This window comes from Clupea harengus, chromosome 12 (genome assembly GCF_900700415.2).
Source record: "Clupea harengus chromosome 12, Ch_v2.0.2, whole genome shotgun sequence".
Classification (NCBI taxonomy): domain Eukaryota; kingdom Metazoa; phylum Chordata; class Actinopteri; order Clupeiformes; family Clupeidae; genus Clupea; species Clupea harengus.
The window spans coordinates 17,827,766-17,841,037 of record NC_045163.1 but is presented as its reverse complement, the minus strand read 5'-3'; the positions used below and the strand labels follow the sequence as shown (position 1 = coordinate 17,841,037).

Here is a 13,272-nt window from a genome sequence, read left to right as displayed (position 1 = left end):
ACAGAAATCTGCCCAGCTCCTCAGATCTCCCATTAACTGCATCTCCATGACGAGTGCTGCAGAGACTTGGTGGTCACATGACCCAGACCCATTGAGCTGGCTGTAGGGGAGCCATCTAAGGCCATTGTCGTTCTGAATGGCGCTAGGAAGGCAGCCATTGGTCACCCGATGGACATTTTGTTGTGGGTAAAGGACGGCAGTCGTCTCAGGGGTGTCAACAGCAATTAAAAAGCCATCGGGCTGGTCCTCTGAGGAGGGTATGGACACAGGAGGGTTGGGACTCTAGGGCAGCTTTTGTAGGTCTGTGTTGGGGGGGTGGGGGTGGAGAGCCGCTATTGAGTAAAGGGGACTTGGACTTCTAGGACTTGTGGATGTCCAGAATCAAGAGAAGACTAACAAATCAAATAAGTCACGTGTTAAATAGGAAATACTCATTTATGTAGGCTTCGACATTTCACAAATGCTACATTTTGAATTCACAAAGGCACAGAGGGACAAAAACCTACAACTGAAAATGATCATTTTTGGTTTGCAAATGATCGTAAATTATCCTTACAGAGTGTTATATATAATATATATAGAGTATATAATGTTATTAAAGTGTACTGTGTATCTTGAATATGTGTATGGACATTGATGATGTATACACCACTATGGGAATATGTATGCAGTTTCATGATTTCTAGTTCTATAGTTGAGTTTCTATTTCTATTCTTTCTCTAAATTAGTCTATTTCTACTTCTGCTTAGCCATTATAGATAATGCCCTTGTGCCACGTGTTCTTGTCTTGACCTTTGTGTTATTTTATTTGTCTGTTTACAGTTGATACCATAAAAAGCCAAAGCTTCCTGCAGAATGAGCTCAGTGCTCCACACCCATTATAGGGGAGTAGGTCTGTTGTAGCTGCTGATTGTGTCTGCAAGTCATTGTTTACTGACAGTCCCAAGCAGCTGGACACCTCCCATGGAAGTCACTCACTCCATCTCATTCCAAGCTCCACATTAAAACACTCCAAAGATCACACTCAAGATTACTGTCTTATTTCCGTTTAGTTTTTTTTCTCTCCCCCCACTTGTGAAATGAGTTGCGAGCAGACGATGGGCGATTTGACATGAGTTTGACTTGTTACGTTATTTATTTTTGTATTCTTATGTGTTTTATCAGACATATCAAATAACATTGAGAATGGACAATAATGCACTATTTCAACCCCCTCTCCTCCAGGGACACAGCATGCCACAGAACATGGCAAATTATAATTTTCAGAATCTGAGGCTTGTGCTCTCTCATGTTTTCCAGTTCAGTTTGATGTACTAACCGTGCGTGGTTACATCCCCAAACTACAAACAATAGCGTGCCTATGGATGGAGTCTCCTTATGTTCAAAGTAGTGTCATCCTAAAAGAACATCTAGAAGAGCCAGAAGCCTCTCCCACATGCCACCACCAACACCACAAAAAAGATGATTCCCTTCTCAAAAACTTTGATTCTCTCTAATCCTCGAGAAAAAGCCCCCGTCACCCACTCTATTCCCATTGCTCCCCTCAAACCCCTGCTTGTTCTCTGTCTCTCTGATGCCGGCCACTTTTTCCTCAAATGTCTACACTTTGCATCACAATCCCCACCCAAGTCCATGGGCCCATACAATACCTGTAGCCGGGGTTTGATGTCTTTTAAGGCTTTCACAGAGCCTAGGCCATCCTCTGTGCTCCTTCTCTGGCTTTGTAAGTGTGGAAGAGTGGGCAGCTTGCTTGTGTCCTTAGGTTGGATCTGTTTGAGCCAAGTGTGTTTGATGGTAGGGGGTACATTGTTTCATTTAGGAGTGCAGTGAAGTATGGCTGTGCCTGGATGGTGCTTTCAGTTGGAGGGTGGAGGCAAATTATGTGTCAAATGCTGAGTCAGAGTAGGTCTGACAGACATTTATAAACCGATAAGCAAAAGAAATTAACAATAAGCAGTCCTTTCTGGTTTTCCGTTGTATAATGTGTGCGTGTGCTCTGGTTTCTCTGCATAGTGCTCTTCAGTAAAGATTCTTATAGTGGCAACAATGTCCTTGTGTTGAGTGTGAAACCTTTGGATGGTGTTTGTTTCAGGAGTAGGGGGTGGGTGCGGAATCAAAGGGTTGCGACGTATTGTTCCGCTTGAAAGGCAGCTAATGGCCGGCCATCGCAACTTTGGGTCTGGGAGCTGCGGGGTGCCCCCGGGCCTTGTTGCACAATACCCCCCACTACCTTCCTGCAGCGCGTCTTCCTGCCGCAATCTGGAGCGATAGAATCTGTTTGGGTGGGGGACAGATCAGTTGTATGCATTTGCAGGAATATTTCCAATTACACCGGAGACGTGTCTTTGTAAACCGTGCCGTGTCTTTCGAAGCTCCAATGGAATGTGCCCCGCTAAAAAGCGAGGGTGATGTAGCGTGTAAGCACAAGAAGTAATATTGTAGGCCACACATATAGACTCTGCCATAAAAAAAAATGGGACCACTGAGAAAACTTGTGCTTGTTTACATTTCAGAGGCGCCTGTCCCCATCTCATCGAGCAAGATTAAACACCTGTAATCCAATTTTGTATCTGATTGCGATACCAAAGACAAACATTACACCTTGACCTAGACTAGGACGTTGTAGACCAAGTGTATTTTGAAACATCACGATGATTTTTTTCGCTTTTTGTGAAATGTCTTTCTTCACACAAACCTGACAATAACCGATGTCAATACGTAGCCAAGGCCACACTGTACGGTAATGTAATGTAACAAGACGTATAATAGGTTAAGGCTTTAAAACCTAACCCAAATTACTCCAATCCTCTGAGAACTTTCCGGGTAAACGTTTCGTTTTCATGTTTCCATGTTTGAAATGTAGTTTTCCAGTGAAATGGTAAATTTGAATACCAAAGATAAGTGATTACGGCGAATTATTTCAACCACGTTAGTTCAATGAATTGGCCTATGCATGTGAAATGTGTCTCCTACGAATTTGTAACTTCTAGAAAATTCATTGTTTTGATGTAAATGCGCGAAATGGATTAACAGTCTCCTCAGCCTTATATTTGGCCGTGCATAATTTCCCATCAATTTAGCAAAGAGAATAGCAAAACATCCTCTTAAGCGGTACGTTTTTATGTGAACACTTATAACGGTTAATTATAATTACGGGAACATGGATGAAAATAAAATGGACCAGTTTAATTAGTAGCCTAAGGTTAACCAACCCCTTCCTTGTCTTGACAAAACGGTAGCCAGCCAGCATTCTTCTCCACGCCCAAAGAAATCAAGTTCATTCACAACTTCACCATCAGCTGGGGCCTATTGTTTGGGGTGGCCAATGGGAGAGGCGGCAATTACGACTCCAGCCTCTAACATCAACTGATTAAGAAAACCTGTTGAAGTCAGAAGTAGACATCTGCACGCGTGAAAGTGAAGTGGGTGGAGGTGAACTTTCGGCCTAAATGAACAGACTAAACTGATTTGTCATCTGACGCCCAATGCTTGCATTTCCACACAGGTCCGTTTCTGACCAAGCTCGAGAAAGAACGTGCAAGGAGGATCCTTATCTCGCCGAGTGAATTTACTTGTTACTTTTCTTCCATGATGGAGGGATTTGTAACTTTTACTTAGAACAGGCAATACCCAAGCTATCTGAAATAGTGTGAGTGCAACGACGTAAAGTATTCTACAACTGCTCCTGAAGATGTCTGAGAGAACCCAAAGTCCAGCAGCAGACTGTAACGGAAGGTCCTTCGATGTCAACAGAGCGATGTATGCCCAGGCTTTAGGTCAGGATGGACTGGGCAACGCATCGCTCCAGTTCCAGCACATGCTACAAGACCCGGGCCTGCTTTTCAACAAATCATCTTTTAACGGAATGGCCCCTCCGCCTCCACAGGCTTTCTTTACGTTCCCTGCAGTTGGTGGTGACTACAGGGCATCAGAGGTACAGGCTGGGGACTTTACGCAGCCCAAACATTGGTACCCTTTCGCTGCTCCGGAGTACACCGGTCAGGTAGCCGGCACGACAATGGCCACACAGCCCGCAAACCACAGTCCGCCAATTGCCGAGACCAGAGAGCAAATCAAAATGCCAGAGATAAAGACGGAGAAGGAGGTTAATGATGAGTATAATACTGAGACAAAGATTCAGGTTCCACCACCGGCAAACTCCGTTGCCCACGGCGTTTATTACTCTGCTCCGTGGAACCCATCTTTTTGGCCTGGCCTGTCGCACATCGCCGCTCCCAGCAACACAGCTGCAGCTCAAACAATTTCGTCTTCGCCATCATCTTCCTCTCTTTCCCCATCTCCACCTGGGAATACCTTTTCTGGAGCTGGTTTTTACAGCGGTGGCTCCGCACAGACTGTTCCAGCGACCCAAGTACAGACCACAGCCCGAAGTAGCGGCTCCTCCAGTGGCGGTTGCAGTGACTCGGAGGAGGAGGTGAGTAAGACTCTGACCTTTTCAATCAGTGATTATTTTGCTAAGCAGGACAATGTGTGTTCAGTCTAGATTATCTGAATGTTTTTATTTTTAGCATGACCTTTTATGTTTTCTTTTCAAATTGTCTTTAGGAGAATCTGACCACAGAAGAATTGGAACAGTTTGCAAAAGAATTGAAGCACAAGCGCATCACCTTGGGCTTCACGCAAGCAGACGTTGGATTGGCATTGGGAAATCTCTATGGTAAGTCGTCTTTCAGCTAAAACTCAATTTACAGGCTGAACTGCCTCATGGCAAAAAAACCCCGCACATTTACAAAGGTCATATCAGACATTTTTGTTTACTCTTCATCGTGTTTCCCCCCACTTGTTCAGGTAAAATGTTCAGCCAGACGACAATTTGCCGTTTCGAGGCGCTTCAGCTGAGCTTCAAGAACATGTGCAAGCTCAAACCACTACTGCAAAGATGGCTCAATGACGCAGAGACATCCGAGAATCCACAAGACGTGAGTAATTGCTTGAATGAGAACTTGAATCTGTGGCTGTAATCCTGCTCCGCAATTTTATACACATTTTGATCACATTTCCCCTGTGGCTTTGATATCGTTTTAAGCCTTCTGTCATACATCACCTAACACCAGCACGTGGGCAATATGAAGTCTGACTTGAGCAAAGATGACCCTTTGATTGAGTGGCGTTTATATGCAGTACAGGCCTGTTGGGACAGCTGTGTAAAGTTGAATCAGCCATTTCATAGCATGGGTACTTTCTATCTATTCAACTATGGAACATACCACTAATGTTGCTAATTGCATTGTTCCTACAGATGTATAAAATCGAGCGGGTGTTTGTGGACACCAGAAAAAGAAAGAGGAGGACCAGTCTGGAGGGAACTGTGCGCACTGCCCTTGAGTCATACTTTGTGAAATGTCCCAAGCCCAACACCCAGGAAATCACCCACATCTCAGATGACCTTGGCCTAGAGCGTGATGTGAGTCCACTTCCTATTCAGCTAAGCCTGAGCTCATTAGAGTGTTTTATGTCTTTGATGGACAGATAAGGAATGCCATGCGTTCATGGTTTGTCTTTTCTAAGCTTGCAAAAAGGCTTCCTTATATTCTGTAAACGGGATACATGGCATCTTATTTAGCTACTGTGTCTTCAGGGTTGTGGTCCTTTTAAGTGTCAAGTTGCAATTGTTTATTTTAAGTAGTAGTAAAAGGTCTTTCATAACCGTACATTGCTGAATATGTGGGGCTATGTGTGTTAAACGGTGTGTGTGTGTGTGGTGTCTTTGGACAGGTTGTGCGTGTGTGGTTCTGCAACCGCAGGCAGAAAGGGAAACGCCTGGCCCTGCCTTTCGATGACGAATGCGCCGAGGGGGGGTATTATGAGCAGAGCCCTCCCCCATCTCACATGATCCCCAACACCCTCCATGGACAGGGGTATCCCCCCGTCAATCACCCCTCCGGCCCCACCCTGTACATGCCCCCCCTCCATCGACCAGATGTCTTCAAACAGAACTTGCATCCGGGACTGGTGGGTCACCTCCCCAGCTAACTGGAGCAAACCTTAGCCTTCCCAACCATTACCCCCCACCCACCTTCATGGGATGGATGATGAAAGATCAGTTACTTGACTCTTAAGACTGATAACATGAGGATATTTACACCAAACATACAAGCAAATGAAATGTGTGAACACCTTTGTTTCATACTTGGTTGGGTGTCCCAAATGGTTAACAGTCACATAGATCACAAGCCTGGCAGTTTGTGGTGTTTTGCCCTGGTTGCTGGCAAGAGAAGTGTGTCTAGTTTTCCTTGAGTGGCCCTTTTGTAGCTGAGAAACTTGGGTAAAGAGATTTTTGCTAATGCTGTTGTACATTATCAAGAGTTTAAGGCCATGTTTTTTAAATGCTTATTTTGTTTTTGTGCACCTTTTTATGTACCTAGATTTGACATTTCAAATCGCTGGGATCTCAGTTGCTTAATAATTAATGATGAAATGCATTCCTCTGTGTGAGACCAGATTTTTTTTTTTTTTTTTTTTTTTTTTTAAAAAAGCCAAATGAGTTATGCAGCGCGTTAGAAAATGGCTGTTTTTACACGATTTTAAGAGTTGTCTTTTTAACTAAAGGTTGATCATTCAGTAGACAGGGACGGTTGTGAGGACATCAAGTAGTGCTCTTCATTTTGCGTCCCTCTTATCTCCATTCATTTGTTAATGTTGCATGTTAACGGCTCTCGTTGCGCTGGGCTTCTGATAGTTGTGTTTATAACCATGGGCAGCTCTCTTAAAGTTTTATATCTATGTATATTATGTGTGTCTCTTCTTAATGGCCACAGTGTGGAGAAGTCATGTGCCTTATGTTTACACCTGCGTTTTCTACAAGTCACTTTTCAAGATGCTGCATCACTTTTGCTGGATACTGTAAATGAAAGTCTTGAATAATTTATTGAGACACTAAGCCTGAAGTGTTTCTTTGGTTGAAATGATATTGTCTTCCTGCTGAATGTAGCTATTAAATGCGTCATCTGGCATTCCAATCCACTTAATGTTTGTGTTGTCTCTAGCTCCATCAATTTAGCTTGAACAATAACAGGCAAAAGGTAAGGTCTCAACACTTGTTTATGCTGTGCTCTGCTACTTCATATGGGGCCTGAGACTCTTACAAGATGGGGATGAGGCACACACATACACTCTTCATTTACTTGAATTCTTAGACTTTTGGGTCACCATCAGCTAACTTCAGCCTTCCTGATGTGTTTTTCTTAACATAAATTACATGAATGTTTCAGTTTTCAGTCATAATAAGGTGAGTTTCAATGAATTGGGGTCTGTCCTGCTTAGAACTACATAATATAGACTGTTTTACCGAAAACGTCATTGACCATAGTGTTGCATGGTGTTGTTTTAACAGTAATACATTCCTCCGTGACTCGGCTACAACGCTGATATCCTATTACCACAGCTTAGATGGCTATACCCAGATAAGAAAAACTGCGTTTCTTTGAAAATGTGTTGCAATTGTTTCAACATGTCTTCCCATGGTTGTTTGACATTGAAATTTTGCTCTTGAATGACAGGATCGTATTCACTGTAAGTTCCACTTGAATAACAGGATCATATTCACTGTACATTGCTCTTGTATGACAGGGTCATATTCACTGTAAGTTGCTCTTGTATGACAGGATCATATTTACTGTAAGTTGTGTGTGAGTCCACAGTGGTTGGACCTCTGGTCACCTCTGGTCTTGTGGCTCTACCTCAATCTGACGTAGCACAATGAAAAAGGAGTAGACTTGCTCTGTCCATACCCCACTTGATTGTATCTAACATAGCATACAGAAAACATACTGTGTCTGGTGAGTATTGAACCAAAGAAACTTTTATTTATTCCAATTCATATGCAATATGACTGCTGCATATAGTGTTTTTATTCACCGATTTTCGGTCGACAATATCACATACTTAGACTTCACCGATCCACATGAAACTTGACATGATTGTAGCTCTACATGGCTGATGCGGAATATAAGGTTTGCATCCCTGGGTGAGTGTCCTTTTGCACTCGTTAGCGCCCCCTGGAATAGGGTAGGCTCAAAGCATTTTTTGGGCATCAGTTCATCAACTGTTTTGCCATAAATTACTAAATTGTTATGGAAAGTTTATTATTACTTAATTGTGGAGTCGCTCCATCTACTGAATAATGTGCAAAGCAAAAACCTAACTCTAGGTTTCACAAACTTCACACCCGGCATCACTAGCTTATTCTTTGGAAGCACTCCAAATTTCGAGGAATTTTGTCCCTAGGAGGCTCTGCAACTGATGCATTTACATATCTCAAGACCCACTTAAGCAAATACTTGGCTTAATTTGCTCTCTTAATTTGTGCTTGACAAAATGGTTGCCAACGGCCAATCAAAATTCAGCAGTTAATACTACTACAGTTAATGCCTATGATGTAAAGGTTCAAACTTTTTGTAGGCTCATTTATGATTACATATTGAAGCTATTTACCAAATTTCAAATAAATTAGTCACAAGATGTCACTATGACAAGCTACAACATGCTTTCTTCCGTTCCTCTGATATAGGTTGGTCGTCACAATTCATTTTGTCTTAAAATCCTTACACAAAATTTAAATGGTCCTTTGTCACCTGTTGAAGCAGTCATCCTCATCATTCAACCGTTCCCTACTTGGGACAGTTCACCCACTGTTTGGACGCCGATGATCTCTGCTTGCGGCCATATTTAAAATTCGGATTATGGTAGTGTGCAATAAATGTTGATATTTTCATTTTTTTTCTCAAAACTTTGTAAATAAATGCCAAGTACATTTATACAAAGAAGATCATATTGTTCCCTATGTATACAAAATGCTCAAATTTAACACAAGAATAGACCTGTTAAAAGTCACATTCATGAGCTATATCACTAGATAGGTTCCAAAACCAGAAGTACTGCCTCATACCCTTTCAGTGTACACCACCACATTCATAAACTATAGTTCCTTACATTTTCACTCAGAATAAGAAATACAACAAAGTTTTTAGTCTATTTACCAGAAACATTAACATTCAAGATAACAAAGCTTTCTTGGAACAAAAAATATCTTTTTATTTCACAAAATTCCTGCACATTTATTCTATGACTTTCTCTGTTACATTACGCACTGCTATGAGGTATTTCTAGTTTACTCTTGAAATGCTATTAAATTTAATAAATGTGCAGACACCAATCAGAGGCCATGTACTTCTTGTTTATTTTTGTGGAATAAACAAGAATTCATATATTGTTCCAGATGTAGCTATTCACACAAATAGAGATGTTTCATAATCTATAAATCAATCAAATTTAATTTACTCATTCATGGTGTTTTAACCTGGAATGTGTTAAATTAAAGTAGTACTCTTATTGCACACACAAAATAAAAATTACAATGAGTTAATCAAGTAGTATTTTCAATTACAATCTCATTGTCAAAATGTAAGGGTTTTACCTTTTCAATTCACCAAGGTCATGGTATACTTTTTCTGATTTTAAGGTGTTAGGTGTTAGGTTTTCGGAGCTTAGCGCAGATAGCACAGAGTCTCTCCCGCCAGTCCCTGTACAGTTTGACAGTATGCTGTTGTTTCCAGGCAAAGTATTTGGCATAGCGTTCCTTATCCTCAGCCAGTTTCTTGAGAAAGTTTCCAAGCTCCTCTATTGATCTGAAGTCGTCCACATGGATGAAGGAATCTTTTGGTGCCACTGCCTCATACTGTTCCCGGGGTGGACCTAAAACTACAGGTACAGCTCCACCCACGAGGGCATTGTACCAAAACTTCTCTGTGATGTAGTCCGTGGATATAGAGTTCTCAAAAGCCAGGTAAAAGTAGCAACGAGAGATGGTGGGTAACAGATTATGTGCATCCAAATACTTATTAACAGCTCTGCCATACACCTCCACAGGAATGACCTTTTTTAGCTTCTCATACACAGCTGTTCTCTTATGATGTTTTGAATAGTTACTCACAACCCAGCATGCCAGGGAGGTTTTTCCCTTTGGTATAAAGGCACCGACTGTACCGTCATTCTCTGCTTCTTTAGACACCAGTTGTCCGTAAGGGATGGTTATGTCGGCATCTCGTCTGTAGGTCATGATGTAGTCAAAGTGTTTTCTTTGCACCCAGCTTTTCCCATTGTTCTCTGGGCTCTCCAAGGATAGCCAGACCCACCTCTGGCCCGATGGACGGATACGTTTCAACGGCAACTTCTGCCGACCTGACATCAGCTCATGATTATGGAAGACCACCAAATTTGCCCTGGAAAATAAGGAACGGTTGTCCACCAAAAGGCATCCATGGATGCCCCAGTGCTCCAAGCACACGTCTCCACTCAGGTTGCATGGCTTTCCAAAAGGCCAGTGCCACAGTAGAATGGTAGTGTTGCCTGTAAAACTAGGGGGGGCTCTTCTCAGGGAAGAGAAGGCCTGTAGTATGAAGTAAGAGTAGGTTGGGAGAGAAACGACAGAGAGGAAGAGAAGACAGCACCACTTCCTCCTAGAATTAGTCCACATGGTAGACATCCAGATAGTGTATTAACCACTGTAAGAAAAAGAACAGCGCCCAACGGTTAATAAGGAGAGGGAAATGGATAAAAGAAATATTATTCTAATATTACTTATGTGCTATTTGCTTATTTCCTCTTTTCTTGCATTTGTCTGATACATTAACACACATGTGGATAACTGTAGACAATACTTGTTTTCGGTTGGTTGGTTTCATGTTTGTGGTAAGAGCTGAATCACAGACTTTGGTAGGGGTTAGTTTCTACGGATATGAAAAAATAAAAACACTTTTTTTCCCTCATGCTGTTGAAATTGCAAAAATGTCACCCAGCTCTGTGGTTAAGAGGCCAGCTTCCTGACAAGGAAGTTCACAGTGAGTAAATGGGTGTGAGTAAATGGGGGTGGGGAGCATATCCATCACTATGGAGATGTACATATTCATATATTGTAACAGTTTCACTATCTTGTGTCAATTGTGTTTTTTTTTATCCTTTAAAGAAATACTTACATATGTACATAACATGCATATACACTGTACATTTATAATGGTGGCAATGCGTCCACCAATGCTTCATCAGACAGCATAAAAGGAGACCCTGAGAAGCCATGTTTCCAAAAAGCCAAATATAGATTCTCAACAGACCAATATAACTTGTGTAACTGTCCCTCTGTTGACAATGTTCACATGTAGCATACCTACGGTTATGTAAGTGTCTTCTGTTTTTCTTATGCACAATGTGACCAAGTTAAATGAACTCATGTAACCTATTGGGATTTTTTTATGCTTTAAATTGCAGTCAGGTTGTGTTAAACAGAGATCAGGTTAAGTGTGTTGAAAACTGTCATCGATCCCCGGTTCCCAAAGTCCCAAAGTCACAACATGACAAATATCATCCAGCCTTTAATCTAGGAAGCATTTAAAAACTTAATTCATTTACATGTATTTTGTATACATCTGCCTACATAGAAACATTTCTATTTAGCATTTGTGAACATGAGACTTGGCACGAAAACATGCCCCTTTTGCCTGCAATATACATGATGGACCACCCAGGGTGAAATGGATCAGTGTGATCTAATTCAGCTCTCTGAACTACCTCCTTGTCTGAAAATGGATGCTATGTTGTCTATCTTTTGTTTTTGGGTGGATTTGTTTTCCAATGGACACTGGATGAGGCAGGTTTATTGTGACAGAAATATCGCAGCCAGTAACATGTTCACACACACACGCAAGTCTGAGTTTCCCGTCACAGCATCAGATTTCAACACGGAGTACATCACCACGAAACACTTGTTGTATGTTTGTTTACGAAAAAGGAAATTGACCTCATAATTCTAATGCAATGAATGACATGAAAGAGGATTTCTATGCTTTGACAAGAAAGTGTAAAGGCATATCGTTAACCAACAAAATGAATGGCTGTGATGGCTTACCATAAAGGTTGTGCAGGAAGCTCTTGTGGTTGAGCGGTTGCATGCAACTCTGGCCGTCACCTCCAGCTGTGTTCTACTGTGGCCCTGGGCTGACACGAGGTGGTGATTTCTTAAAGTAGACGGTTGAAACCAAGACTTTGTAGACTCATCTGCTTCCCCATTTTCTCCTCTCTATATTTCTCTCAATATACATCTCTCTCTCCCTCCCTCCCTCCCCCTCTCTCTCTCTCTCTCTCCCTCTCTCTCTCGCTCTCTCTCTGTCTGTTTCACACCTCTGTAAGTAAAAGGAAAAGCTAGAGAGAGAGAGAGAGAGAGAGACTCGTGTCTTATCTCACTCACACCCAGTCTGTGATGTCAGCAATGTCATTTGTGAATACACTACAAACATATTCATTCATTCATTCTTATACAGCTGACACTGATTACTTAACAGCTGCAAAAGAGTGCTTGCAAGAGATCCCGGGAGAGGATGACAGGAAATTTCAATTTTAACTGCTCACAATAGTTGGCAAACTCTTGCTAAAAAACGGAGCTAGTAACTGGAAATCAATTTCGTGGAGGGGTAAGACACCAGACAGAGGCAAATTTGTCACACACATGATCTTCCGTTTAGAACACCATTTAGTCACATCCTGCCTTCCACAGTTGCCTGGAAGTTCAAAGTAAAGCAAAGCTCTTAGCAGTAGGTACTTGCCTCCATCCTTTTAGGTGATTATTCAGGGGTCGGTGTGAATAAAACCTTGTTCCTAAACACAAGCAGAACCGGGTCACTGGTTCCGTTTTATTACTGGACCTTCTAACAACCTTTTTTCTGAGCCGAAAGAGGCTGGCTAAACTTCTGTGCAGTGGGTAAAGGGAAGTAGGGGCACCCATGAACAGGATGCACAGAATGCCACACATTCACACATATACATACATACACAGCAACAACCCACGCACACGCACACACACACACACACACACACACACACACACACACACACACACACACACACACACACACACACACACACACATATAGACATATATAGACAGATTATGGCTTGCCGTTTAGGAAATTATATTTTATTTATATATATAAAAATCAGAACCGCATGATGTGTGTTTACCACTGTATAAAATATTAACATTGATTTGAATCAAATTAATTTGATCTGTCACTGCAGTTGCACTGCAGTTTGACTTGTTGTCATAGACACTACACTTGGTGTGTGTAAGTGGATGAGTTTCCATAGGAAGACAGATGGAACATGTTTTAAATAACTGAAAACACCATTGAAAAAAAAAAACGAGATTTACCAGCTAATCTTAAATGTCAGTGCCATACAGTATAACTGGTTTCTATAGATCTT

At 41.8% G+C, this 13,272-nt stretch overlaps 2 protein-coding genes across 2 annotated transcripts; one reads left to right on the top strand and one right to left on the bottom strand.

The window, feature by feature from the left end:
* The first annotated feature begins 3,369 nt into the window (after positions 1-3,369).
* Positions 3,370-6,984, top strand: pou5f3 (POU domain, class 5, transcription factor 3). The gene is made up of 5 exons (XM_012841627.2): positions 3,370-4,435; positions 4,567-4,678; positions 4,810-4,940; positions 5,261-5,425; positions 5,737-6,984. Exons 1-5 carry the CDS (start codon positions 3,692-3,694, stop codon positions 5,992-5,994), a joined length of 1,410 nt encoding a protein of 469 aa, XP_012697081.1. The 5' UTR covers positions 3,370-3,691; the 3' UTR covers positions 5,995-6,984.
* A 2,045-nt stretch (positions 6,985-9,029) lies between these two features.
* Positions 9,030-12,140, bottom strand: LOC105912635 (alpha-(1,3)-fucosyltransferase 7-like). Its single transcript, XM_012841621.3, has 2 exons — positions 11,921-12,140; positions 9,030-10,523 (listed from the first exon to the last, which is right to left on the bottom strand). Exon 2 carries the CDS (start codon positions 10,502-10,504, stop codon positions 9,485-9,487), a length of 1,020 nt encoding a protein of 339 aa, XP_012697075.2. The 5' UTR covers positions 10,505-10,523; positions 11,921-12,140; the 3' UTR covers positions 9,030-9,484.
* Between the last annotated feature and the right edge of the window lie 1,132 nt (positions 12,141-13,272).